The 27872-nt window shown below is 41.1% G+C and overlaps 1 protein-coding gene across 5 annotated transcripts in view; it reads left to right on the forward strand.

Moving 5' to 3' along the window:
• carmil3 (capping protein regulator and myosin 1 linker 3) overlaps positions 1–27872 on the forward strand; it is an 88425-nt gene that overhangs the window by 39137 nt on the left and 21416 nt on the right. For all 5 annotated transcript variants that reach the window (XM_020113186.2, XM_069511606.1, XM_020113194.2 and 2 more), the window contains exons 13-23: positions 1347–1456; positions 4093–4170; positions 9235–9311; positions 15562–15666; positions 19044–19113; positions 19224–19305; positions 22185–22281; positions 22379–22433; positions 24709–24881; positions 25784–25852; positions 26228–26321. In XM_020113186.2, coding sequence (XP_019968745.2) covers positions 1347–1456; positions 4093–4170; positions 9235–9311; positions 15562–15666; positions 19044–19113; positions 19224–19305; positions 22185–22281; positions 22379–22433; positions 24709–24881; positions 25784–25852; positions 26228–26321 — 1010 coding nt within the window. The remainder of the gene's footprint in view (positions 1–1346; positions 1457–4092; positions 4171–9234; positions 9312–15561; positions 15667–19043; positions 19114–19223; positions 19306–22184; positions 22282–22378; positions 22434–24708; positions 24882–25783; positions 25853–26227; positions 26322–27872) is intronic.

The raw sequence follows: 27872 nt of genomic DNA on the forward strand, positions 1-27872 counted from the left end.
AACGATTTTATCATAATGCCTCATTTATGCTGCCTCGTGTACAAAAAGAGATAGTGAGTCAGTCCATTTGTCGGAGATGTAACCTGCCCAGATAATTCCACGCATCCTTGTTCGTTCAGTAATGTATCCACTAGAGGGCAGGAAGTTGAGAGTTTCTGACAACAACAAACATGTCGACGGTTTGTCCGTTTGCCGAGGTGAAGTGAAATCAGATTGATGCCTGCAGTTCCTTACCAACTCTTAAAGTCTCGTCAAAACATTCCGTCAATGTGGAAATTTCTTCCTTGTGTCTACTGGTTGTCTCGTTTGAACTACTGGCTACACTGCCCCCTCATGGTTTTCTGTGTTACTGCGAATTGACATTACAGACAGAATGCTCTGTCCATTTTGAGTTGGGAATAAATGATCCTGCTACATAACAAAATGTGTATAGTGGATATATTTACCTAAGACAAGGCTTTCATAACTACACTTTTTTTTTTTAAGTGGACTGACACAGTGATTCAAGGTGAATGCACTGATGATGCTGACCTTGAACGTCGGGTGTTGGGAAGACTTTGCAGTCGCTCGACATTTTTTGGTTGAATATCTACAGACCCCCCTCCCCCTCTCTTTCTTCTGTCTCAAACACTCACACACTTAAATCATACACCTCTCTGAGATGTGATCAGACAGATGCATCACACATGCTTTGACACCCTTGCCCCCACACGCACACATATGATAGTGCCACGCAAGCCGGGTGACTTCTAGAGGTCTCCTCTTGCAGCAGAATTGAGCGGCTGATGGGTTAATGGAGGGAGGATTAGACACCCTGTCCCTTTTCCCCCTCATTTCCCTCCTAATCGCTACAAATTAGGGGATGAATAGTTCGGCTTCAGAGTAGCACATGCAGTTGAGTGTCTAACAGAAACACTGGTCTGAAATGCAGGCTATAATACAGGAGATACAGTAGTAACACAGAGTAACGATGCTTGGAGATGTTTTTTATTTGTTGCAGTTGCCGGTTGTTTCTCCCGTGTAGTTATTGTGTCTATATAATCCTCAACCTGCCTTGGTGGGCTGTGCTTTTTTCTTGAATGTTGCAGGTTGAGGATTTGAATCAGGGGCTCAGGCATGTGGGTGTCATTATAGTGATATGATTTGAGGGAATGAATTTCATTAGTTTTTGTTTTCTGGGTGCACTTACTGTCTTGATTTACCCTGTTCCATCATGTACTGTTGTATTCATCAGTTGCTTATCTATCATTTTTGGCTGGTTATAAGGTGATTCAATGATTCATGGATGAATAAAACTTGGTATCCTCACCTCTCTTTTTCCTCCTCGTCTGTCCCCTCTCCATCAGGTGTTGTTTCTCTGTCTCAGGCGTTGTGTTCCAGCGACGACTACTCAAATTCTCTGCTGCATCTGGACCTGAGCAAAAACCCTGGGGTTCTGTCTGGAGAGGACGCCACAGTGAGGGACACACACTCGCAAACACTTTCAGTGTCCATGAAGGAAGTTTTGTTTGCTGAAGCATTTTTCAGACGTGAACTCAAAATGTCTCGACCCAATTTTTAGGTGTTTGACGCAGCAGGAGATTGTTTGGGTCAGACATTGTGAGTCTGTCTGGTGAATGTCCAGAACATGGGTAGAATATGCAAGTGGCAGGTCATGAAGTATAAATTCTGTTGTGGAAATGTGTTTTTATTCACAGCACATTTAAACCCGCCCACATCATTAAAAGCTCTAAAATCTCGTTCATTTCAAGTTGACATCTTCGTCTGTGTCTTCTACGTGCATGGCTCCTTTTATCATCCAATTTATATTCTTTGTTTATTTCAATTTTGCAGCCGTCACTTATTGAAACATCGTAAACACACCTACTGGCTCGCTGTGAATTTTCCAGACATTCTCCTGCTGTATATTCTCACATAGGCCTTTACCAGGGGGCCGTATTGAAAGTTCTGAAAAATATCGGCAGCAACTGACTCTGTCATTTGTGTTCTCATATACAGCCCCTCCAGAAAATGTCAGTTCAGGAGTCCAGTTATGTCTGAAACCAGTAGAGTGTTTTTCCTTTCACCTCACATTCAGACATGATAAAAACTGTGAATGCATCATACCCATCTCTTTTTCTACATGGTTTTAGTGTGACTGGTGCTTTTTGAATGACATAATGTTGTTGCATCATGTTCTGTACTGTCACCACCAGCTGTTTTTTTACAGTGGATGGAAACAAGCCTGATTTTATCTTTTCTTTAAATCGGTTAAAAACATATCCTACAATGGAACACCTTGAATGTCAGAGTGAAAACTGAATTTGTTGAAATTAATAGAATATTTTTTTCACTTTGCATTTTATAAGTATTTACTCCTTCCATCTTTGTGGAACTGCTCCAGCTCTGTGAGGCTGCTCGGGGATTGTGAGTGAACAGCGTGTTTAAATTCAGCCAAGAATTGTGAATTGGACAGAGATCTGAACTAAAAAAACCTCCAAAATATTAATGTTGTTTCTAAGTCCCTGTGTAGCTTTATGTTTGAGCTTGTTCCTTGCTGGAAAACAAATCTTTTCCCAAGGTTTTTTTTAAAATCTAGAATCTCTTCTGTATTTTGAAATCTCTATATTTTGCTGCATTATATGACCCTCACAATCCATCCATGACCTTCTGGCGACAAGTAGACCCACAGCTTAATTTTGTGATGGTGTGTGAGTGTATACACTCACCAGAATATTGAAACTTCTTCTAGCTGACTTCAGTTTCTCATGCGTCTTTGGACAAGCTGTCGTTCAGATGTTAGTGCTTCTTGTTCTCTTCCCCCTCATACCGTTGTGAAAAGTGAAGCATGAGTTCAGTTGTAGTTTGTCCCCAGTCTTTCCAAACCTCTGAAGCATCAAACTCCTTCAGAGGTGTGATGGGTCTCCTGGCAGTCGCCCTCCCTCTCTCGTCTCCGTGTGCGGTTACTCAGCTTTTAATGATGGCCTGCTTTATATGCGGATTTACAGCTGTGCCACATGCTTTTTATTTCCTCATGATCGATTTAACTGGACTCAAAGGGGTTTTCAATATGAAATGTTCTTGTAAGCATCCTCTGACTTGTGGCTTTCACTCAGCTTTTTGTGAAGTTGCTTTGTCTTTATACAGTATTTAGAAAAAAATTCTGTAACCTGGCCATTATACAGTCAGCTGAAAACACAGTGACTAGAAATAGTGAGGACTACTGTCAATTCTGTCCTATTAAAAAGGGTGAATAACTCCATATTTTATAGAATTGTATTACAGCAATGAATATAAAATAGATTAAAAATACATTCTGAATCTTTTCACTTGTTTTCTGTTGTTACATGCAAGAAATCCACATAAAGTCTGCTTAGATTCATGAATGTAAAACTATATAACATGAAAACTTCAGATACAGATGGATACTTTATTATAATGTATATGATTTCTGGATATAGAGATAGATGGATGATTATTGCCAGCTGCACTGGTATGAGACAATATGGATTTATTTGAAAATAAAAAATATGTCTGTGCAATCCTGAATTATTGCACAAACGCAGAATGAATCCAGTGAAATATTGCACCAAAGACATTGAATTATTGCACAAAAGAGCAAAACTTCAACAACTTGAGGTGCAAATGTGCAGTGAGGTGTTTGTATGTCCGTTTTGTGAGAGTGGGGGGCTGTGGAATTATCAAATGTGTTGGTAGATTCATATCGTGCAAAAGTTTTAGGCACAAGAATTTGCATAATCCTGTGAATAGTTTTTATTTATCACTTATCTTCATACAAAATGCAGGAAATGAAAAAAAACTTTAACTGCTCCATCACGTCTCTAAGATGTCGAGATCGGTGCTCTGTGGGGACCAGACCATCTGTCGAAGGATTCCTTGTTCTTCTTGTTGCTGAAGAAAGTTCTTTATGAATCGGGCTCGTGTGATGCTGCAGGATGAGTTGGGGACAGATCAGACGCCTCCCTGATGGTGTTACATAATGGATAAGACCATAAACATCAAAAAGTGCCTGAAACTTTTGCACAGTACTGTATGTAGGTACATGTCGGTGTATTCCTTTGCTAAAACGACTCTCCTGTTTCTCCTGTGCAGAACCTGTACCTGTTCCTGGCGCAGCCCAACTGCCTGGTTCATTTGGATCTGTCTGGGACGGACTGCACCGTGGACTCGGTGAGTACTCGCCGTGTGTTACTATCCAGCCATCTCTGTCTGATCTCATCTCGCAGATGGGATTCAGGCCAAGATCCAGGAAGGGGTACCATCCTGCATATGAATCACCCACCATGTAAAAACACTGTTGCCTCAGTTGCCTCACGCACAGTCGTTCTTGGAGCTCTCCTGTGCATAATGCCTTTAGTGATGGTAGAAGCTCTTAGAGAGCACTACAATACAAATGTACGCTTATGAATTATACAAATGATACAGTGTATGAATAGCACACAGGAGCCATTGTTTCATGTTCTGCTTCATATTTTTGTCACTTCAGAGAAATAAATTTGTCTGTGTTGTCGCGTCTAAATTTAAACAGCATCTGCCACTGTGACAAACCAGTGTCTCGCCACACTGGCACATATGCTAACAGCTGAAGAGATGACAGAGCTCTCTCTTTCAAAGTGTTCACTAACCCCTCTTGAATTTGTCTGCCCCCGCTGGTTACTGCTGAGATGACACTTGTGCCTGCTTCACTGTGAATACGCACAACGAAGCTCAGTGGAAAGATGTTGAAAGATAAAACTGCATTTTTTTGGTTTACTGTAGTGTTTGTAGAAGATGTAGACAAGTGCTGGCTGAAGGGGAGGTCAGGGTTTACAGTGCTGCATTGCTGCTGGAGCTGAACGCGCAGGTGGAATGTGCAAGGTTGGCGAGAACAGACCTAAATATATTTTTTTTCCTCTTCTTGGAAATTTGGTGATCTACTCTGCTCAGTCTATTAATTTGAGACCTCACTAGGTCCATTGTGTAGGTATCTAGGATCTATTAGCAGAGAGAAATGAAGAATCATTGTTAGGGTTAGTTGAGAATGAGCCCTTTAAAAATGTTTCCTATATCTGAAGCAGGTCCTCTTTCAGAGTTTCCCACCATAGGGCCTGGGAGGGAAGTGCGAGGCAAACTGTTTTCAGTTAGCTGCAATATAAAACTTCAGAGCTGGACGACAAGATAGAAAATATATATATATATATATATATATATACTGTATGTAAATAATAAAAACTGAAGAAATAAATAATCCAAATAATTTAACCTGTTTTCAACACAAGTTGTGTCAAGATGGTGTCCTTAAATTCAATTAAGCTCCAAGAAATTCCCTAAATGTGCCTGTTTTTTTCCCCAGGGAAAATTGTGCCCTGACACATGCTGCATCCTTCTGCCAAGTTGTTTGGTTATCCATTCAGTAATTTTTTATTTTACAATGCTTAAAATCAAAACAACCAACCAACCAAACAACCAACAAACAAATGGACAAGGTTGAAAACATTACCTCCTTCTTAGCAGAGGTAAAAATGTGGTGCTGCCTCATGTTTTATTGTTGTACAATGTAGGCACTACTTAGTCAGAAAAATGAATAAAAACGTTTAATGCTGTCGGTATTAACCACAGTGACAAATGCTTCACAAACAGAAGCCAGACAGTGAACTCTGTTATGAAGTACTGCTTATGCAAACTGAACATTCAGACAAAGTAAACAGTGAGGCTGAATACTTGAGAGGAGAAATAAACTTTTAATGGAGTTGTCGTGTTGTTTTTCTGATACTTGTGAAAAGGATGTTAAATCCTCTTCTTCTAACCACGGCTCCTCCCTGCACTTAACTTTTTTTAACACTAAAAAACTGGGAGCTCGTCAGGCAGGAATCAGTTTCACAGTCCAACCTGTGAAACTACTTCCTCTCTCCTGTTAACGTGGGACATGAATTTTGAATAGAATTATATGCATGAATGGAAGTCATAGCATCTGTTCTGCTTTATCTGCAAGTTTCCAAACTTTTGTCTTATCTGTTTTTAAAACTCCCCTGGAGACGAGGAGAGTGTCTCAGTGACAGCTGTTTCACATCCTGTTTTTGTTAATTATCATTTATCCTGTAGAGAAAAACTGTCTTCGGAGAAATTTGTCTTTAAAAGTGTTGGCCTATGAGATTGAATTATTAATAAGTTCCTTTTTTAATCTGCGCTGACATAGCGACGGCGGTCGATTAGTCAATTTGGGTGATGGATCGCAGTGCCTGGGAAAAATGGATTTGTCTGATAGTTTAACCTCTCTCGACTGATGAGATGCTGCTTAAAGTCTCACAAGAAATTGTGTTCTTGATGACGATCATATTTGCTTAGAGCTCTCTCCTGCCTAACAAGCACACTTTCTGGATTTTGTCTTCGTTTCAAGATTGTTTGGACATTCCCAGACATTGATCCTTTTGTTTCCCTGATCTCTTTATTTGGAAGTCTTCACAAGTTAGATTTTGTAAACACCTTGAAACGGATCAATAGCTGAATATAGCTGCACTGCTGCATGATGTTATGTTGATCATACAGGCTGAGAAATTGTCAGCATGTTTGATTTTTAATGTAAAAACTAGACATTTGATGGATTATCAATATAACAAATCAAGGAGCTGTAAGTAATTCAGTTTTTCCTGGCATGGGTGGAGCTAGACTTTGATTCACTGTAATACAATTACACTTCTTATTGCCCATTTGGGACCTGCTTTCAGGATTTAGTAGACGACCACTTTCCGGACACACTTTGAAAAACACAGTGTCTCTCTGCTCTGTTTCAGTCAGAGCTAGAGGCCATTAACCCCTAAATGGACACGGACCTAGAAATAATTAACAAAAGTAAGTAACTGGTCTTTAAAGGTTTCAATTAACCCAAATTCATGATTTGTTTTTAATTTTATGTATTAAATTAGCATATAGATTGAAGAACTTTTTAAACATTTTTTCAAAACTTAATTTAAACCTTTGTCAGAAAAGTTAAAGAACAAAATGTTGCTCAACAATTTGTGCGTCAATGAATAGTGGAAGCACTCCAAGCTCGTACAAAACATCTCGTTGAGTTTAAAATTAGGAGTAAATCAATAATTCACCTTCCGCGGGAAACATTTCAAGTCAAATGGCCAGAAGTGTGAAAATGTAATTGAAATGTATTGTCACATTTCTCTCCACAGTGTTTTATTATAGGAAAAATATTTTTTAAAGTAAAAAATAGTTTGTAAACCTGCAAAAAAAATTGCTATGACATTTTTATTACAAAGACTTATGTTCTCCCAACACCAAAATACCTGCATTCAAAATTTACAGCAATATGTTTAAAAAGTATAAAAAGTTATAGTACTTACTTTCCGGATTTGACACTCGTTTTTACTACTTTAACATGCAGGGTGTTAGGTCCATTGGCTCCGAACCAAGGGGTCAGGGCCCCTCTGAAGGTTCCCAAGAGCTGGAAGAAGGCAAGAAGGAGGCTCTAGTACACCTTTAGTAATGTTTTTTGATTTTGTTTGAATGTGTGAAATATTGGATGGTGTTTCTCTTTGTGCCTCAATTAATTATTTAAATGAAACCATCAGAGAAGTTTGGAAGGAGACGTTACTCCTTGGTGAATAACTCAAAAGGCCTCTAAAAAGTGACACAGGCACCTAAAGGTACTGAATTGCTCTATGTTCTTACACTTTGTTTCTATAACATTTCAATCTGTTTGTTGAATTCCTCTTCACGCCCCGATAGCCATCAATAAATAAAGTTGCTTGGGGGGGGGGGGGGAGAGCAGGTGTCTTTGGCCCTTGCACGACTGTAATAAACACTGGTTGTCGCTGGCGTGCCTGCCTGCATGCCTGCTGCCCGTGCTCTCACTGCGACTCACTGAGTCTTCCAAAGACACAAACACCATTAAAGCAGAGGGGATATCAAGAAGTAAGCAGCGAGTCATGGAAAAGTCAGCTTGTCTAAGTTGTCAGTCAGTGTGCGTCATGTGTTTTTGGTGGCGTCGCTTTGATGAGAGGGATGATGGAGGAGGAGAGATGTATCGTTTGCATTTTTAAGTGTAGTATTTACAGCAAAATGTGTGTAGTTTTTATCCTTACTACTTTAGATACTTGGATGTGGGCATGGGACATTTAACTGAAGTCATCTGAATCGTGACATGGGCCTGAGCTACACACTGAATTTCTGTCTGTTCTTACAAGACAAAATGGTTGGCAGTCGCTGGGTTATTTAAATTCATTGACTTTGTGTTCACACTGTGGGATCTCCTTTACAGTGTGTGAGCACAAAGTCAAACCTGAGCCAAATTCTTCTATCGCTGTTTCCCAGTGAAACTGTAGCACTTGAATGTTTAGTGCCCTCCTCACGTGCACACACAGGAGCAGTAATGTAGCGTCCTCCTCTGTACTCACAGCAGATCTTCAGCAGTAACACATATGTGTCTGTTCAATCACTTATAGAAACCCATATTGGAGGATTCATGACATTCACTAAAATGCACCACAGAGCGCCACAGGAAGTAATTGCTGCCTCTGGCCATCCAACTATATAACTCCTCCCTCTGAGTCAACAGACTGGAGTCATTACAATGCATATCCATACTTGCACTAAATATTCAATGTACAGTACACACATATTGTATATATTTCATATTTTATTTTATTGTATATTTCTTTTTACTCTTCTATGCTTATATTTCTACTCTTGCATGGAGCGATTGTAACAAACACAATTTCCCCCTGGGATCAATGAAGTATTTCTGATCCTGATTCCCTCCTGATGGTGCAATATTTCTGAGAAATTGTAAAAAGTAATTGGACTGCATTTGATACTGCACTTTTCTGCTCCATCGACCAAGCTGAGTGCTCTACAATATACGTCTCACTCACCTAATCACACACGCTGATGACGCAGCATCAGCTGCAGGCGAGGACACATCTGTGTGGAGGAGCTGCGGATTGGAACAGGAAAGTTATGATTACTAGACAACCGCTTTGCCTCCTGAGCTGACCCCGGCCATATGGCACAAAAATGAAAAAAATGATCCTGAACCAAATTGCAAGCACTGTTTTTCAGTCTATATTTCTATCCTGATTTGACACTAACATCCCATTGTGACCTGGATTTTTGTTCAGATTGTATTTGTGTCAGCTTTAATCTGTGCTATCACCATTTGTGCCGCCTCATGGTCGACATAACTGTTGTAAAACACAATCACAGTTGCTGTAACACGAGCCATTTGTCTTTCTGTTTCTCCACCAGTTGTTCGGGGCTTTGCTGCGAGGCTGCTGCGCTGACCTCTCCTACCTGAACCTGTCCAAGAACTCCTTCTCTCACAGGTGGGATTTCAACCTCACTGTGTAAATCCCTGTTTAGGTTTTTCTTTTTTTTTTCTTTAAAGCACACAAACACATTTGTTTTCTTGCTCTGACTCAGCCAAACAGCTCTGGAGGAATTCCAGTCAGGAGGCGCCTCACAGAGCAAACATCATTTGTTTTCTGCTGTAGATTAGTGTTTAGCCCTGGACCTCACTGACAGAATTAGCGTGCACACTCTGCTCGCTCCCCTCATTTGTTCTGCCGTGCTTTGTGTGTGTATGTGTGTGCGTGCACTCTCATCCGTCTTAATATACACGACTCTGTTTGCTAACAAGTTTTCTGTCTCTCCTGCACTTGTATGTATGCCAGCAAGTTCATCCTTTTGTGTTTTACATGTGTATGTGTGTGGGTGTATATATATAAATATAAATGTTTGTGTTTATCTAGCTAGCAGGCAGGAGCGGCTCTGGCTCTCATCATGTCGTGTCCCAGAGGAGCTCATGAGCCTCCCTGCTCAGCATATTACATTACAGAATAACAGAGAAAAATGGCAGGAGTTATTGTTCCACTCTCCAGGCTCCCACGCCTGCATTTGTTTCTCTGCAGACTTCATCTCTCTATCGATCTCGGCCTTTTTTTCATGTCTGCCTGCACCTCCTCTCTTTTTCCCCTTTCTTCTCTGCCTCCTCCCGGTCCCAGTTTTCTTGTTTCCTTTTACTGGTGACCTCCACCCTCCACCCATCTTCTCTTGTTGGTTTTAAATCCTCGCCTGTCCACGGCGTTGTTGCCCTTTTCTTTTTCATTTCTTCTTGCTCACTGCCTCTCTCACTCACTATCCTCTTTGGCTACAGCAACACTACCATGTTTTTGTTTGAAAACGCATCAACTCTGCTTCGGATATGTCTGCCGTCCACACTTCTCTAGTTAGTTTGAAAACTCTGGATCTGTGTTTTAGTCTGGACGGGCAGAAACAGAGATGTTAGGAAACGATGACAGACACAGCAGGTTGGGTTGTCAGGCTCCTACCACATGACTCCCTTCCAGAAGAAAACAACTGGCATCAGCCTCAGCTAACGGTGTAGAAAGCAACATAATCTATTTCAAGCATTGCGGACCCTGCTATCTTTGCTACCAGCTGTTGTGCAGTTCAATTCTGCATTTACAATGATGCAATCTTCTGATGAAGGCAGCTGTCAATCATTTCTCTGCTGCAGACAAGATATTATTTGCATAATCTGCAACAATTTCTGTGTGCAGTGCATGTGTACCTGTTTACTTTGGCAAGCACATATCCAGTGTGAATGAGTGATCTCGGGCTGTGAGTTTTCAGGCATGTTGGTATGGACTGGATCTTCCTTTCCTATTTCCTTCTCTACCTCTACTCGCTGCTCCTCTTTCCTTATCACCCCTCATCTTCTTCCCCCCACCACTCTTTCGCCTCACATCCTCCTGCTCCCCCCCACCCTCTGTTCGTAGTTCATTCCACCTCCCGCCGGTCACGGGTCCTCTGGTATTAAATGCACGCCGGCTCAGTGCTGCCAGTGAGACGGCCTCTGTGCTGCGGTGACAACGAAGACCCACAAAGCTGAACCGAGCTGATAAGAACCGCCAGGCTGCCATTCATGAATATGGAAAGGACCCCCTCAGACTTCTTCAGCCAATCACGCATGCACGCACGCACATTTGCACGTGCACATGCGCACGCACGCACGCACACACTCACACACACACAAGAAACAATGAGCAGCCCATGTAGATAAGTTAGACACACATGTAACATGTGGTAACAAGCTGCTGATACAGCTCTCTAGAGACTGCTTTGTGAAAGAGACTGTGACACTGCATCTGCTTATGAGACAGGAGCCGTTCAGCAGGTTGTATGCTAATTGAATTGGTCAGTGAAAGAGCTGCTGTCCCAGACAATCTGAGGTCATCAAAACCAATGACGGGGGCTTGTAATGCAGATACGTACGCCTCAATATTATCTCAACGTCCTTATCTTGGTTTTTTTTCCCTCTTACACCATTGCTTTCTTCCTGATGATCTTATCCATCTAATATTACTCAATGTTCTCCTATTTCTCCCCTTATTTATCTCTCTTTATCTTTTCTAATAAGCCTTTTCCACTTACTTTTTACAACAGATTAACCTGTGTTTAAAGACTCCTCTTCCCTAACCCCTTAACCCTCTTGCTAGATGCATCTTCTGTCCAAGTTTAGTGCTGGATGTTGGAGCTGTGTGGAGGACGTGTGACTCGGTCAGGCATATCCACTGTCTCACATGAATTATCTAGACTGTGGCGGTCTACCATATTCTAATTTGTCCTGCCACAGCTTCTAATCAAACCAAAATGTGACACTAATCAGAATAATAGTTAGAGATCTCTTACTTGTGTGCAGCACTATTTGCTGCGTGCTAACTCTCGGGTACTCTGCGTGTACTATTGCGCTACTCACTCGGGCTCATGCTATGGTCGTTGATGTTTTGACCATCCACGCAGACAGACTGACCTTAGAGTTTCAACTGCATTTGTGGCCAGCAATGCAGTTCTTTCTCTCATGCACGAACTTAGCTTTAACTCTCTAGCCTGTTACCGCCATAGATTAAATTGATTCTGTGTGAAACGCTGATATCAACTCATAATCACTGAGAAAAATTGATGCATTGCAGAAGGAATAAATGAGTGTATGCAGCGCTTGAAATCGACACCCTCCAAAAACTTTGGTAGATAACGTTTTCAAGTCACAAGCCAAGTGCTAATCAAATTTTCACAGTGCAATCATAACAGTCGGAGGGTCATATGCACAAGGACAATAAGGGCGCATACTCACGGTACATTATGCATAAAGTGGACAGGGAATTGGATGGGTTCAGTGATTAGTCATGTTATACTCTGCCAGTCACATTACGGGGCTCATATCTATTAAACAGCTGTGCCAAACACATGAGCGCATGACAAAATTGGATCAGAGAGGAGAGTGTAGAAAGGTTTTTCAGTTATGATGTTCTGAAGTTTAGACAGTATTTCAGGAAAGGTGATGTCTCTTTTTAGCCTGGGTTTACGTGAGTGGAAATAAAGATAAGAGTCAGTCAGGTTGTGATTTCTCTTTGCTCTAATGTGTAGTGTGTGATGTCTGATTTTATTTTATAAGAAAATGAAACATAACTCTGAGAAACTGCAGTTGAAATATTGAAGACAGTTTAATTGTCCTCTACCATGCAGAGATTTTGCAGCCTTTGAAATGTCTGTGGAAGAAGCTGCAGAAGCAGTTCAGAAGCAGTTCAGTGAATTGAAGTGTCAATAAAGTGTCAGTTGGAAGTTAAAACGTCGAAAGTAGTTCAGGTGTCAGTGGAAACATACGGCTGAAAAAGAGTTGGTGTTTAAATTCTTTAAAACAGCAGCAGTCACGTCCAAGTGTCAATGCTGAAAGTTTAAATCAACCTGCTGAAAGGAAGTGAAGTGTCATTTTAAGATTATTTTAGGCATTTTTGAAATATGTTTGTAAGACCAAATGCACTGTAAATGCCATATTAAAAGATAGGTGTGAGACAGTTCAATATTTGACTTTAATGAAAATAGTTCAGTAACATAAAACTCGAAAAAAATGGTGTTGTGAATCGAGCATGGTTTTGATATGTTGAACTATTTTGATGTTATGTAGTTTGCACTGTTACTTGTCCCTTTAGGGAGCTGCGGGGTTACCATGGTAATGGGAGCACCGGGAGTTAAAAGATGTTTGATGACACCAGGAAATTCTGTTGCAGATAACTCATGTGATTAAGGGCTCACAGTAAATATGCAGCAAATGAGAACTCCCAACTAGTTCATTCCAGCAACCCCTACAGTGGTTTTTGATTTAAGTTTCAGTTTAGTATTGTGGAAACCTAACAAACAAATGCAGAAACATCACCTCCTTATGGGAGGTGCAAATAATCCTGGTATAAGGTGTATACAGAAATAGACCACTCAAACAGTATTGAATTATAATATCACAAATTTTGCTATGATATCTAAACTTTTTGCAGCCTGAAGGTTGCAGCCTTCATTTTTGCCTTCAGAATAAGTTCTGGTGACTTTCCATCGTCACGTCAAACTAACTACTTTGCAAACCAATGTTTTATCTTGAAATTTTGAGAAATGGCCCACTTTACCACCCATGAGTTGAGATGCAGTACCACACACCTGGCGTTTAAAAAAAACTATTTCTGAGTGGCAATTCCAGTGACTTGGGAACTCACTGAAACTTGCGTGATCAAATGTAACTTCAGAATAAAAACAAACTTGGAGGCTGACAGGCAGGTTTGTCGGTTGGTTACGCTTGTTTGTGTGTTGTATAGCACAAACAACAGGACACATTAAAGAGTACTCCTGCTGTTGGCCACAATTCCACAGGTTTGTCATCCTTTTCTACTGTCCCCCTGGTACGGGAGACAGAAGTCTTATTTACGCTGTAGGCAGTCATGTTACGGTTCTAGACACAAGTACGCAACATTTAGTCTGTGACTTTTTACAATCAGCTCGCTATCAGTGGCATTTAGTCCGTAAACCACTCACAGTAAAGGATCAGTTCTCCACATAATCTGTCCGGATCAGCCTCAAATCTGCAATGTCCCTGCAATTGTCAGAAAGGCTGAATCTGACCCAAAATCGTTTGGTTGAGTTGCAGTCCACTAATGAGTGCTATGAGGGGCATAGGCACATGGATCTGTGCCTATTAAAAGTACTGATAAATACTTAATAATAACCAGAATCTGTCATTTAAAACCCATCCATCATAACAAATCATTTTAATGTAATGAAATAAGCTTTAAAAGAGCCACAGATACAGGTGGTGCAGTGGGAGCTCCAGCCTTGTTGAATTGTTGGTCTCTCCCCTTAGATGAAACGAACCAGGTGAATGTTAACATGACCTTCAAAGAGTAAGGGAACCAGGGAATCCATTGTGTGTTCATACAGTATGTGTGTGTGTGCAGGCGTGCGTGCATGCGTGTGCGCGTGCGGGAGTGCGTGTTCGGGACTTTTTCCAGTATAAACCCTGACTTTGCCAGTACCACTGGATATGATATGATATGTCTGATATGAAGATATGTCCCTAACATCCGCTGGTGGTCACTAACATACGATTACATCAACTGGCGGTAGGCATTAATTAGTGCAGCAGAACATACATTATGTATTCTCCATCTTGTCCTAAGTGTTTAGTTTAAAAAGACATAGAGGTAATGATGTCTGATCTATTGAGCGGGCTACATGGCTTTCATAGTACTGCTATACACACCAGTACCCAGTCAGATTTACCTTTAGCCTCAGAGTATCCTCAAGTATGGCCTGTATCATTGATTTCAAGCCCAAAACACTTGGCTGGTGGCCACTAACACCAGCTAACATCGACTGGCAGTTGAAAACAGCACTACTTGTTAGGTCAGAAGAGGTCTTCTGTCTTCTGCTGTACAGGTCTGCTGTACAGGTAAACAACATAGCAGCTGTCTGAAAAGAAAGGTAGCACGTAATGTTTTCCTGAAAAACAAACTTCATCTGTCTAGAAGATGAATTCATCCTGCCTCTTCCTCCTCCTCACCTCTCATCACTTTCTCCTGCGGGCTCCAGACCCCCTCCTTATCCTCCCCTGTGGTGACTTATTTGTGCAGTGGGGGCTGAAATGGCAGGTTGGCTGCTCAGACAACTTCTAAACACTGATCTGAACCAGTGCACTAGATCCATCCTGCAAACACAGAGGATATTCCCCTTATGTGCAATGACTCAGAGGGATGTTGTACATGCACACAGGCATATTCTCTGTAGTTCCTTTGATGCTGGGCTAATGCTCTGTATATGTCAGGCAGATGGTTGGATAATTGGTCAGTGTTACCGTTTTAACTGGGGGTGGTAATTAATGCCAACCTTTTCATGGTGTCTGGTTGATATAATACTGACCTTAATGTCACAGCCAGCATCTGGCTGATTTAGACTTCTATTTCTCTCTCGCTCCCTCGTTCCCGTTGCTCCGCTCCCCCTCTGTCACTTCTCTACTCGTCTGCTGAAAACTTTCTGTCACTCACCATCAGCATAACACGTCCTTCTGTCACCCTCTCCCTTGTCTCGATCGGCGTCTTATCTGTTCCCATCATTCTCTCGTCCCCTTTCATTACCTGTCAGTCTAAATGCCTGATCTTGATCTGGCTTTAGCCCTCGCCCGCTGTCCTCCTCTCCCTTTCTCTCTGATACATTTTTCTAACCCTTTGTATTTTCTTCTTTTCTGTCCTTTTCCAGAAAAGCCAGAGATTCTCTGCCAACGTTCCGCCAGTTCTTCAGCTCAGCGTTCAGCCTGAGCTACGTCAGCCTGGCCTCTATGAAAGTCCCTCCGGATTCACTGAGGTGAGTCACTGTCACACATGCATGGACATTTGAAACCCTACAGGTCTGTGAGCATATCATGGATACACATCACATGTACAGATGGAACCACAAAACAGTAACAAAAAAGAGCATATATATTTATATGTCAGTTTGACCCCCTTTGTTTGTGCCATTGTTATGCATACAAAAGTAATAGAAATACAATCTATGGAGGATGTGATTTTCCCCAACTCACATGTATATGTAGCCACACTACTCATTAAACTCATTAAATTCCTGTAGTTAGGGGATGCACCAATCTGCATCGAAATCTGTGTCCATATCATGGTCTGGATAACATGATGTAACCAATCCACATTTAATGTCATTGTATTTATAAAATAGTAATCTAGGGCCATGCGTTACTTTACAATGGTTACAGTGAGTTCCACACTTTGAGATTCACAAGCTTAAAACTGGTGAAATTCAAAAATTCAAATTTGAGTATCATATTGGTATCTGCGTTTATGTTTGCAGATATGTGCCAAATTAATTTATTGTATAAAATGAAAAAATGCAGAAATGCATTTATGTAATTCAATTATCTAATTCTAATTCAATTCTATATAACTAGATTTGTGTTTTTGTTTTAGTTATGTATAATAAAGTGTAAATCCCTATTTAATGTGGTAGACTTGAATAATCAGTGGATGAAGCCCTCATGCTCTTTCCGTTTGGGTAACCAAGTGTTTTGTCTGTGTTTTCTCAATGCCGCCTCAGCTATAGTGTTTCCTGTTGTGTTAATTTAATCATTATTCTGCTGACTATAGTATTCAGCCTACAGTGCATCATCGTGTGTGACAGCCAACTGGCTACTGAATCTCTTCCACCTCATATGGAGAACCTCTGGACACTAAGCACAGACTGAGTTGGCCAAATAAACTGCAGTAGAGCCATGAGGATGCACTAATAAACACATAAGATACACGATGTAATATTATACTGAGTTTATGAGAAAGCTGTAAATAAAAAACAAACTTGCTGGGGTACAACAGAAATGTGCAGCGGTTCGATACCGGGCTATTACATTCTTTCCTTGGGCAAGATACTGAACCCCAATTTCCCCCTGACATCTGTGTGAGTGATTCATGATAAACAGCTGAATGTAGATTCACTGTATGAGTGTGTGTGTGAATGCTGTAAAGCATTTTGAGTGGTCATCAAATCACTAGAAAAGCTCTGTATGAATACAGACCATTTACCAAATGTTGAATAAAACAATGCTAGGTTTTATAGTCGGTCCAAATAAAATAAAGTGACAAGCAAATATCATAAATTATAACAACAATATTCTATGCAGTGGTATGAAAAATGAAATACAATCACTGTTATGTCACATAATTCTATTTAAGTATATTATTGTATCAAAGTACTGATTGGATTTCTGTAGGAATATAAAAAATGAATGTTTTGTGCCAAAAAATTTTTGTGTCTGAGCCTTTCCAAATGAATCTTACACAATACAGGTAAAATAAATAAATCTAAATTTTCACGTTGTTAAGCAATTAAAACAGTTAATTAGATGCTTTATTATAAATAATTCAAAATGAATCTCATATATCAATATTTGCAGTGAGGAGAAAGCTAAATCATAAATCTATGAAATGTAAATGTATGTGGCACTCTGCCAATATGTGGACTTTATGCTTCATGCTGCTGTTGTGCTGTATGACTTCAGAACTTTGAGTATGTAGAGGCTTGTTACTTTCCTTTTCACCAAAGGGCCAATTTTTAATGCACTTTTTCCTTATTAAAATGAACGTGCTATTTGAAACCCTTAAAATTAATCAAACTAAGAAATTAAATACTGTAAATGAACCAATACACTAGATAAGGGGACATGTGTCTTCATTTTCAACACTGGAGCCAGTGTTTCTCCTCAGATTATAATCCATCTGCTGTATATGCTCAATTCGTAGATTTGACTTTTTATAGAGAATGATGGTGAACTGAAACCACACAGATCTCAAAGAATGTTAAGGTTTAGCTCTGGAGAAGGTTTATTTACATTTTTTTGTGTGTGTGCTTCCCACAGCTCTTACTGATAGTGCCTCTCTCTTCAACAACCATTTGGCAACACTGGAGCTAAAACGGAATCCACCCATGTTGCTGTAAGGTGCTTTAGTCTAGAGCAGTGGGTGGAGACACTTACAAGAATTTAAATGCATTACTCTCATGTTCCCTACAATCTCACCCTAATGCACGGCTCAATCACGGATAGAGGACAGTGGTACACTCCACCATCAGTACAAGCCAAACCACTCAGCACCCTCAGGGATGTTATCCTTCATGTTTTTATTGTCTCAGGCTTGGTTACTAAAATAGCTGATACCATATGGGGAGCAGTTTGTATCCAACCCATCAGCGATATTGAATCATCAAAGCACGCATTAGGTTTCAAACGGTTCTCCTCACTAGCGGAGCCATTTTCTGTCATGTGAGTGGACTGGCCCTCAATCAGAGGACACCGTTTGAATGTTTCCATATTGGCCGGTGTGCACTGTGCTGATGTGTCTTTGTGCAGGAGTCTGTATCCTCATCCTGACAAGCTTCAGGAGATCTGTAACCAAACCAGCCTAGTGAGCTGCCAAGGAAAAAAAGTGTCCCTACAGGGATAAGTGCGAGTGTTGCTAGATTACAGTTTCTATGTTAGGTATCTAGCCTGCTGTTAGCTCCTCCGTAGCCAACGAGTACAATCGATAGACTGAGTAAACAAAGCACACTGCAACAATCAAGGTGGTTTTGTGTTGAATGATGGATCGCAGCCAAAATGTAGGAGTGGACTCCCCACCTCACACTTCTGCTCATTACCTCCTCATGGTGCACAACCCTTAAATCTGAACAACTTCCAACAGGGCCTTGAAGTGCAAATATATTTTTTTGATGCACCCTGCTTGGCTGTGTCTGTGTGTGCATGCACTGCAAATGACCATGTGTCTTGGATAAATACCCTCTTTTTAGGCGATTTCTGTTTGGGACTTGGTGAGCTATAAATCTTCATCTTCTTAAGCTACTTTTTTCCTAAATCCTTTAATATGGCTTTAAAGCTTTTAGGTGTGTGAAGGAGAACTTGGAGCAGCGCGGAGGGGTTCGGATGATGTGTTCAGGTTGTTAGAGGGAGGAAAAGCAGCAATTGGATTTATGTGGGACTGATCCTCCTTTCTCGCTCTTTTTCACCCCGTCATTCTCGTTTCGCCTTTGTCCATTAATTGCCCTTTATTTCTCCTTGTCTTCGTATCTGACTATCATTCTGATCATTCCTCCTTCCTTATCTGCCTCCCGATTAATCTGTTTGCTTTTCTTTGCATTGCCCTGTTCTCTCTCTCCTCTCCTACTCTGCCTGTATTTTCCTTCAGGGCTCTGTTCCTGGGTTTGTCCAATAACCCTCATATCACTGATTTACACCTGGACATCAGCAGCTGTGAGGTACGCTCCGTCAGTCTGCGCTGCTGTGGATATATTCACTCATCTACTTCATAGATTAATGCTTGTGGCTATCCCATCATGCTCCACTCCTCTCTGTCTTCCACCCACAGTTAAGGTCGGCAGGTGCCGGGGTGATCCAGGAGCTGTTTCCTCGAGTTTCATGCGTGGGGACTTTAGACATCTCTGATAATGGTAAGAAACACACCCACACATTTGTGCTCTCACACCTACACGGGGGACAGATTAAGATCTGTCCGTTGCTGTACAGGCACATTGAAACTCTTTTGATGGCGAGCATCATGGTGGGGACACCAGCGGGTTCAGTTTTTCATTTAAACTGCATCTTTTAACAATGGAACCAATGAATAGTTGATGTTTCCTGCTGCAACATTTTCTTTTTATGACTCTGCCTGGCTGGTGGCATTATGTTTTTGGGATTGTCTGTTTGTCCCATTCTTGTGAACAAGATATTTCAAGAACATGTTGAGGTATTTCTTCAAATTTGGAGCAAACATTCCCTTAGACTTGGTGGTTGAGGATAAAAGGTTGAGGTCAAAGTGACCTTGCAAAACCCTTTCTTGTCTCATGAAAAAGTTAAGAATGCCACAAGATAATATTTCTCGATCTCAGCACAAACCTGTTGGACTCATGGATGAAGGTATTAGATTTGGATGGTCATGATGTCTAAAGTTGATTCAGCCAGGCTTCTTTCTCTGTGGAGTTTGGATGTTCTCCATGTGTCTGTGTGGGTTTTCCACAGTTGCTTCCTTCATTTTTGAGTTAGTTGGAGAATCTAAGTTTCCCATATGTGTGAATAGATGTTTGTCTCTGTGTGTTGGCCCTGTGATACACTGGCGACCTGTCAAGGGTGTACCCTACCTCCCCCAATATCACCTGGAATTGAATGACAGTCCCTGTGGAGCTGCACTCTGGGATTTGTAGAATCCACTCTTATTAGATTTTGATCTACTAGAGACACGATATTAGAATATCTTGGCCCCTGTTCTACAGATCTTCATCATTCATTTTCTTAGGTTTTCCCATGGTGAGCAAGCAACTGACACATTAATTAAAGTCAACCAGTGCAAGTTACGATTGCACTGCTTTGTCAGAACTAGTAACATAAGTTCACTTGAGTACAATATAAACAAAGACAGGTCTTTGGTGTAAGATATCTTGCCAAATGTTCCATCTGAGCCTACATTTGAATTTAAAAGTCATAGATGACTGTTTCTCAACACAGATTCAATACTTCACCATTAAATTTAATCCTCATTCTGCTAACAATGCAAACAAATCTGTATCATGGCATACATTACTACTGCTGTACTGTTTTTACTATTTTTCCAGCTCACAACTTCCCACTGACAAAAACAAAGCAGATGATATGACTGTGCCTTGTTTACCGTCTCATCTCTTTATTAGTTTGATCAAAGGAGAGCCATTAACAAGTCTCTGGTGCTCCCCTCCTCCTCCTCCTGCTTCGTCATGTCACAGTTTCTTATCACTGACACCAGCGAAAATTAATTTCAAATAAAAGCTGCAAGCAGCATTGAAGACATTTTTTTTTTAATCTACCTTTAATACCTCCACTGAGATAAGACAAGCTGCATTTGTAAAATAACCAATCTCAAAGTTTCAACCTTGACTTCCCCTTGGATAATTTATTTGTTTTATTTTGTATTTATTTTAAACTAGTGCAGTTAACCTGCCTGTTTACCAATGGGCTCCTCTCTTGTCCTATTTTAAAGCTCTGGAGCTATTTCAGAATTATTCCTTGTCATCAGTGAGTCCTCCTCAAACACTTCTAAAATGTACTCTCACTTTTTAATGTTTGCGTTCAGGATAATGTGTGCAGAGCTTTGTGTAAACAGTCTATGGTGCACAGTGAAGTTAGAAAAGCTTATGTTCATCCTACCTGGTTTATCTGCAGTGAAGATTTTATAGTCAATGTTTTTAGATAATAATTGTATTTATTTATTGTTCACGAGGTCTGTAAAACTGACAGAATCCCCAGACCCCCAGTTCACAACAGGAAGTGATTCTATGAATGTTGTTGCCATGTCTGAGATCAGCACTTGCAATATGGTGAAATAAAAAGGATTGTACTTTATCTGAGGATGTGGAGTTTAGCGTGGCCTGTAGACTGAAAGCACACTGCCCTGCCCCCACTGACTGTTACAGTCCGTTTCTGTAAATGAGTTGCAGCACGCTAAGCTTTGGAGGCTTAAAAATGACACCATGTATCACTGGCAAAAAATGCATTTTCATAGTTTTCTTTCCATAAACTCTAATTATGTGTGTAAAGATGAGACATAGTATGCTGATAATATGACTCATCTCTAACATTTATCCATCTATCCATCCATTCTCTATACCACTTATCCTTTGAAGGTCGTGGGATGAGCTGGATCCAACCATCTATAGCATGCCATGTCGGATTGATATTTATCTTTGTCATGTTTAGGTGAAGAAAGACGGATAAAAGGTGCAATTGTATCGTCACACCAGTCATCGATCAGGCCCTAAACAAATCAAGCTTATTTAACACCAGATATGTTTTCCTCTGTTGAATGAGCCATTTCAGTGTTTGTGGGGGAAATATCTTGCCATGGTAACCACTTTCCTCTTCATTCCTCATCCTTGAGCTTTTGAATGGCGAGTGGGTGGAAGTGAGGTTAATTGGGAGTATTTTGGAATTTCAGTGGGCAGTGAGAGTTTGTTCCAAAACCGGCCAAGAGACGATAAAATGAGTTTTGAAAGCCAGAAATGTTAGCACCTTTCAAATTAAACTGTGAGGCACTGGTGTAACAGCCTAGAATACTCACTTTCATCAAGTTGAAATCTGACTTTTTGTTCCAGTTAAATTCATCAGTTAATATCTTGTGTGTTTTGTGTTCAATGTGTCAACACTCAAAGTTTTATGCTCATTATCTCATTTGATTTGTTCTTACAAGGATGTAATTGAAGATCTAGTTGGAAGTGTTTTTTTTTTTCAAAGGCTCAGCGGAGTGTAGCATTGCTGGCACTGCACTTGTACTCTAGTGATGTGCGTGCTGTGTTGTGTACAGGTTTGGATGCCGACTTGCTGGCTGTCATCCCAGCATTCTCCAGGCACCCCTCCCTCAAACACCTGATGCTGGGGAAGAACTTCAACATCAAGGGCAGGTAGGGACCACAAGGGAAACCGGCAGTACAGATGGCAGGAAGGCGAGAGATTGATACTGATGTCTAATGTTTTCTCTGTTTCTCTCTGCCTCCGCAGGGTGTTGGACGACATTCTGCAGAAACTAGTTCATTTGGTGCAAGAGGAAGAGTGTGTGAGTTGGATTATGTAACATATTGTGCTCACTCACATACGCACAAACACAAGAATCCTCTGTGGCGTTATGCACAAATGCACGCCTACACACGCCCCACAGATTTGTCGCTACGCACACATGTCACTGTTTAAATTCTTGTCTCCTCATTTATGGGCATTTTAGCTCAATCTCCCTCTGCCACACACACGAGGTGCAAACATACACACGAGTCATATTGTCTGTGGGCCTGTGATGTCATGATGTCTGTGGGTCCCGGCGACTGATTCATTTTGGTCTCAGTTTATTTGCGAGACTCCCAAGGCTCTCTCTGCCCTCCGCTCGGCAAATCCAGCATGACAAGCAGCTTACTCAATTATTTACCACTGTTGATGGTGATAGCTCACAACTATGCTCCTGACTACAGAGTGATGCGTGCAATGAAGGCCAACTTGCAAAGGCGTGGATGAGTGTAAACGTGTAGGTTTAAAGGGATTATATCAAGTTTCTTGGAGGTCGTCCTGTTAGCTCACCCATGTGATGACGACACAGACATCAGAATCATCTCGGCTCCTGCAGGGAGCTTTGATCCAGTGCCCCGTGCTGACACTCAACTGTGACTCACAGAAGGCTGCTAAAATTAAAGTGAGAAAATGAGAAGTGCCAGCAGCTTGAAAAAATACATAAACAAGATGTGGGGGGGAACCTCTTAAAGGAGTAGTTTGATATTTTGGGAAATACATGTATTCACTTTCTTGATGAGGGTTACTTAACTGTTGGGTTTCTTTAAGATCTTGACCTTATGTTATGATTTGGTGCTTAAAATTGAACTGAATTGAATACCTTTCACTTTTTGCCATGGATTTTTGTGAAGCACTTTGTAATCTTGTTTAGATAAGTGCTGAACACATAAGTTATTATTATTATTAAGAAATGCTATCACTCTCTCAGCCAGGAGATGCTAAGCTAACTTAGCTTCGCAAAGTGACTGGAAACGGAGACACAGCCTGGCTCGGTCCAAAGGGAGCAAAATCCACCATGCAACAACTACAAGCAGTAGTGTAGTGCAGGATATACGACGCCACTTTCAGTCAGAATAGCGTATACCCACTTATAAATCGCCTGTTTTGTGCATCATGTCCTGCAAGCCAATGTTTTCTTAGGACAGTGAGATCTATCACCCTCATGCTTATGCTGCTTTCCATCCCAAAGATTTTATTCCTGGTAAAAAAATATCACCTGCCCTTTTAGCTGACCTCCTGATTAACCGAACTCATTAAAAAACACACATTTAATTTGGCCTCTTAGAAAATTCAAACATGAAGCGAACTACCCAAACAAAAATATCTGCAGACCACACGAGCTCCGTCCCCACTTCCCCCATCCACATCAGAGAGGAAGCTGATAATGAGAGATTCTACCCCTCATATAACAATTTAAAGTGAAGACATCAACCCACTTTTTAATAGCAGCACCTTGTAAATTATGATGATAACGTGCTGATGTCATTTATTTAGATATATTCGCAAACTGTAATATTTATTTAGAAATATTTGCAAACTGTAATATTTATACAGTAATATTTTCAAACTGCCCCCTGACAAATAATGTTAATTTTATAATTGTCACACACTGTCTGTTTCAAATCAACTGATCCATGTAAGTTTACAAAAGAAGCTACTGGCCCGTAGACGACTGAGTTGACTCAAAATTCATCACCCTGAAGTCTGTGAGCCAGTATTGATGCAAGTACTCTTACATATCTCTGTGTATAAAACACAACCTTTATCCTTTTCTGGAAGAGCTGGAAAAAAAACCTCCTCGCCAGGCTTGTTTGTTAACCAGTTATATCTCGTTTGCTTCAGCTTTTGCAGATGAGCTCACTATATAGTTCTCTACAAGAAGACCCTATATGTAGTAAAGTAGGGGTGGGTGAATGAGTGGGTGATTTTGGATTTAGCCACAGTCTTATGTTAAACCTATAATGCATGTTTCCACACAAACAGGTTATGGATAGTCTAAAGCTAAGCTGGGTGCTCATTTCAAATATATTCAGGAATTAACAAATGTTACTAAAGTTCTATTCACATGGCTAAGTGTAAGTGTAGTAAAGTTGTTGTCATTATTGTTTGTCAGGTAAACATTCCTGCTTATAATTGAATAAATCTCGATCATTGTAAGCAATTACCTCATGGAGAAAATTTAGAGAATTAGCTGCCCATATTAATTTCACCCTTGAAAGTGAATATTTTCAAATCATCTTTTTTCCTCTGGGTTCTCTCTCACTGTCTTGAAGGTCCTGCACTCCCTCTCGCTGGCCGACTCGAGGCTTCGCCAGCGTGGCACGGTGCTGGTCAACGCCCTGGGCTCCAACACCTGCTTGCGGAAGGTGGACCTGAGCGGCAACCTGCTGGAGGACTCCGGCGCCAAGATGCTCAGCAAAGCCCTGCAGATCAACACAACACTCAGGTGTGTGGGGCTCTTTAACCAAACTACTGGGAATAAAGAGAGATTACCTTGTAGATTAGAGCAGAAGAGGAGGAGTGGGACAAGCAAAGACAAGGTTTTGAGTCAGGGACAGATAAAAGAATAGGGTTGGAGAAAATGAATGTGTTAGGTATGGTTTTAGGAGAGGACACACAAAGGTTGCCGAGAGGCATAACAGTGAGTTCAATGTGGCACTTCAAAGATGAAGGAAAGTGAGCTATGTAGAAGATAAGAAGGTAAGACTGAAAGGTTGGAGGGATAGCGAGGCGAATCGTTAGAAGGGAGAGAAAACACGGAGGAGGGGTGGAAAGAAATGGCCTTCAGGCAAACTCCATACTGTACAACACTTAAATAAGAGAAGAGATTGAGTAAAGACGTGCGTATATTATTGAAGTGTGCTGGAGAAAAAAAGCAGTCGAGAGAAAAATCTCTGTGATGGGGAGGGCAAGAGTTGGGGAAAGGAGGACAGCAGCGAGACGGGGGGTAGGATGGGAGTACTGGTATGAGGGAGACGGTTGGATATTGACGAAAGAGGGGGAAAGTTATGATGGGATGCAAGATGGAGACCACCTATGGAGTGAGATTTTTAGTTTTGCTGATGGAATTTCTAGGGCAGAGAGCGCGGGATGGAGAAAGAGAGAGATGGAGGAGGAGGAGGACGGATGAATGGAAAAAAGGACCTGGAATTGAAATGACAGATGTATTAAAAACAAGATTAGACAATGTTAGGTGGAAGTAACAGAAGCTCACCATGTTGTGGTTTGCACATGTGTTCGGTGTGTGTGTATATGTGTGTATATTGAGGAGCTCTCAAAAGCTACTGATCATGTTCTTCTCATCTTTTCCCGTCTCCCCCTATTTCCTGCCCGCTTGATCCCTCTCAGGAGCGTGGCATGGGATCGCAACAACACCACAGTGACAGGCTTCCAAGATGTGGCGAGAGCGCTCGAGCAGTAAGATGAACACAACACACACACACACGCACGCACACACACACACACACACACACACACACACACATAATCACTTTCACACTCTAAGATAGGCAGATAACCATCTCTGCACAGTGTTTACTATTACACACTGTTTCATCAGCCTTTTGACGCGTGTGCCAGCCAATCGTGGGTGTGAAGTTTGTGTTTCGTGTTTGTAAGAGTGTGTGGGTGCATTTGCGTATTAGGGAATTGGAGAAAACAGTTATAAATGCCCTGGGTGTTTCCTGTTTGTTCTTGTTAACATCATAATCCTTCTAGTTTATTATTGCGACGTTAATATCATCACTCTTCCCCCCCCCCCCCCTTCTCTTCCTTCTCTCGCCACTTAAACAGCAACTTTACCCTGCAGTACATGCCCCTCCCCCTCAGTGATGTCGCCCAGGCGTACCGCAGCGCCCCAGAGAGGACCGACCAAGCCCTGACCAAGGTGAGAGGAGGTTCCTCGATGTTTCTGATGTCCAAGTGTGCTGCAGCCTGTTATAAAGATGCAGGTGGTAATCTCTGACCGTTGAGGTCAGGCTGAGTCATCGGTTTGATGAATGACTTTCATTTGCTTGTGCATCAGAATTAATGATTAAGTGTGAAAGTATTTATAAATTATAATGTGGTAGGTCCCATATAGCAAATCTGCATCAAAAGTTTTAGCATTTTTATTCATGAGAAACCTAATAATACCTATCGACCATCAACTTGTTCCATCATCTATCTCGTGCTACACAGATTAGATTACAAAATAAGTACAAGTTGCAGTGCTTCTTTAAAAATTGCAATACAAATTGGTATCCAAGTTTTTGGGGGACAATATTATAAATAATAATAATACATTTTATTTCAAAGGCGCCTTTCTTTCACCTAAGGACACCAAATATAGAGAGGAAGCTTTTATTTTTGTCTCATGTAATAGTAAAGTTAATTCCTTTGAGCTTCAGACCCTTGGTGGACACACACCAGACACTTGAAAATGGCGTCTTGGGCTTTAGGGTGTTGTGATGGACACTTCAAATTTTCAGCTCCAATGGAACCATTGAGGGCAGGTTTAAGGGTCTTACTCGAGGGCCCCTTTGTGGTGATAAATGTAAGAGACAAGTGTTGCTCTGTTTGCTTCAGTTTCTATCCTGCCTTTAGCTGCACTGTTTCATAAGATTGCGTTATAAAAGCCGACATTTACACTTTTATTTTCTGGTCTTAAGACTGTGCCCCACATGTGTGCTTCGGTCTGTGTGGTTAAGGCTCCATGTAAAGGTACAAACATCAGCCTTTTAGGAGCAGTGTCTCTTTTTATAACACATCCTGTCTTGCAGATTTTCTTGTTTGTGTCCTTTAACAATCGTCCGGGGGGGAAAGTGCACTCTAACATCATTAGACATAATAAATTGCTGGAACACTCATCAGCTTTAAAACTTGCCTTCAAACATAAAGAGCTGTCATTTTCGATCCCAAATGACTTGATAAGTTTCCTCCTCTACCTTTGCCAAATAGATTCTGTCCATCAGCCGGCTTGTAAGCCGCAGTTAACGGTGCAAGTCTGTTTACATTGCATGACGAAGTCTTACTCCCTGCCGGCTCAGATGTCAGTCAATCACACTCAGCATCTCCCTTCCCCCGAGGCTGGACACTACAGGAGAATTCCTGATAAATCTACAGAAACCAAAACAAATATCAACAGTATATTTTTACATTGCTTTAACACAACTGTCAGTTCTACACGGGAAAGGGTTCTGCTTGTATCCTAATGAGTCATTCATATGGACTGTATATGTATGTGTATTTCTTTTTCAACATTCAGGGATTTAGCCCTTGAGGAAAACTTGATTTACATAAGATGATTAAGCAGTGAACACTTCCACCTGCTGAGTCAAGAAAATAAATCAAAGGCTTCCCGTTTATTTCTGGGGATCAAAATTCTCTCTCCAGTTTCCTTATTACCATGCAAATGGACCTGTCTCCTGCACACTGCGCTTTGTAAACAGCTGTCATC

Source organism: Paralichthys olivaceus, chromosome 16 (genome assembly GCF_024713975.1).
Source record: "Paralichthys olivaceus isolate ysfri-2021 chromosome 16, ASM2471397v2, whole genome shotgun sequence".
In the NCBI taxonomy this organism is placed as follows: Eukaryota; Metazoa; Chordata; class Actinopteri; order Pleuronectiformes; family Paralichthyidae; genus Paralichthys; species Paralichthys olivaceus.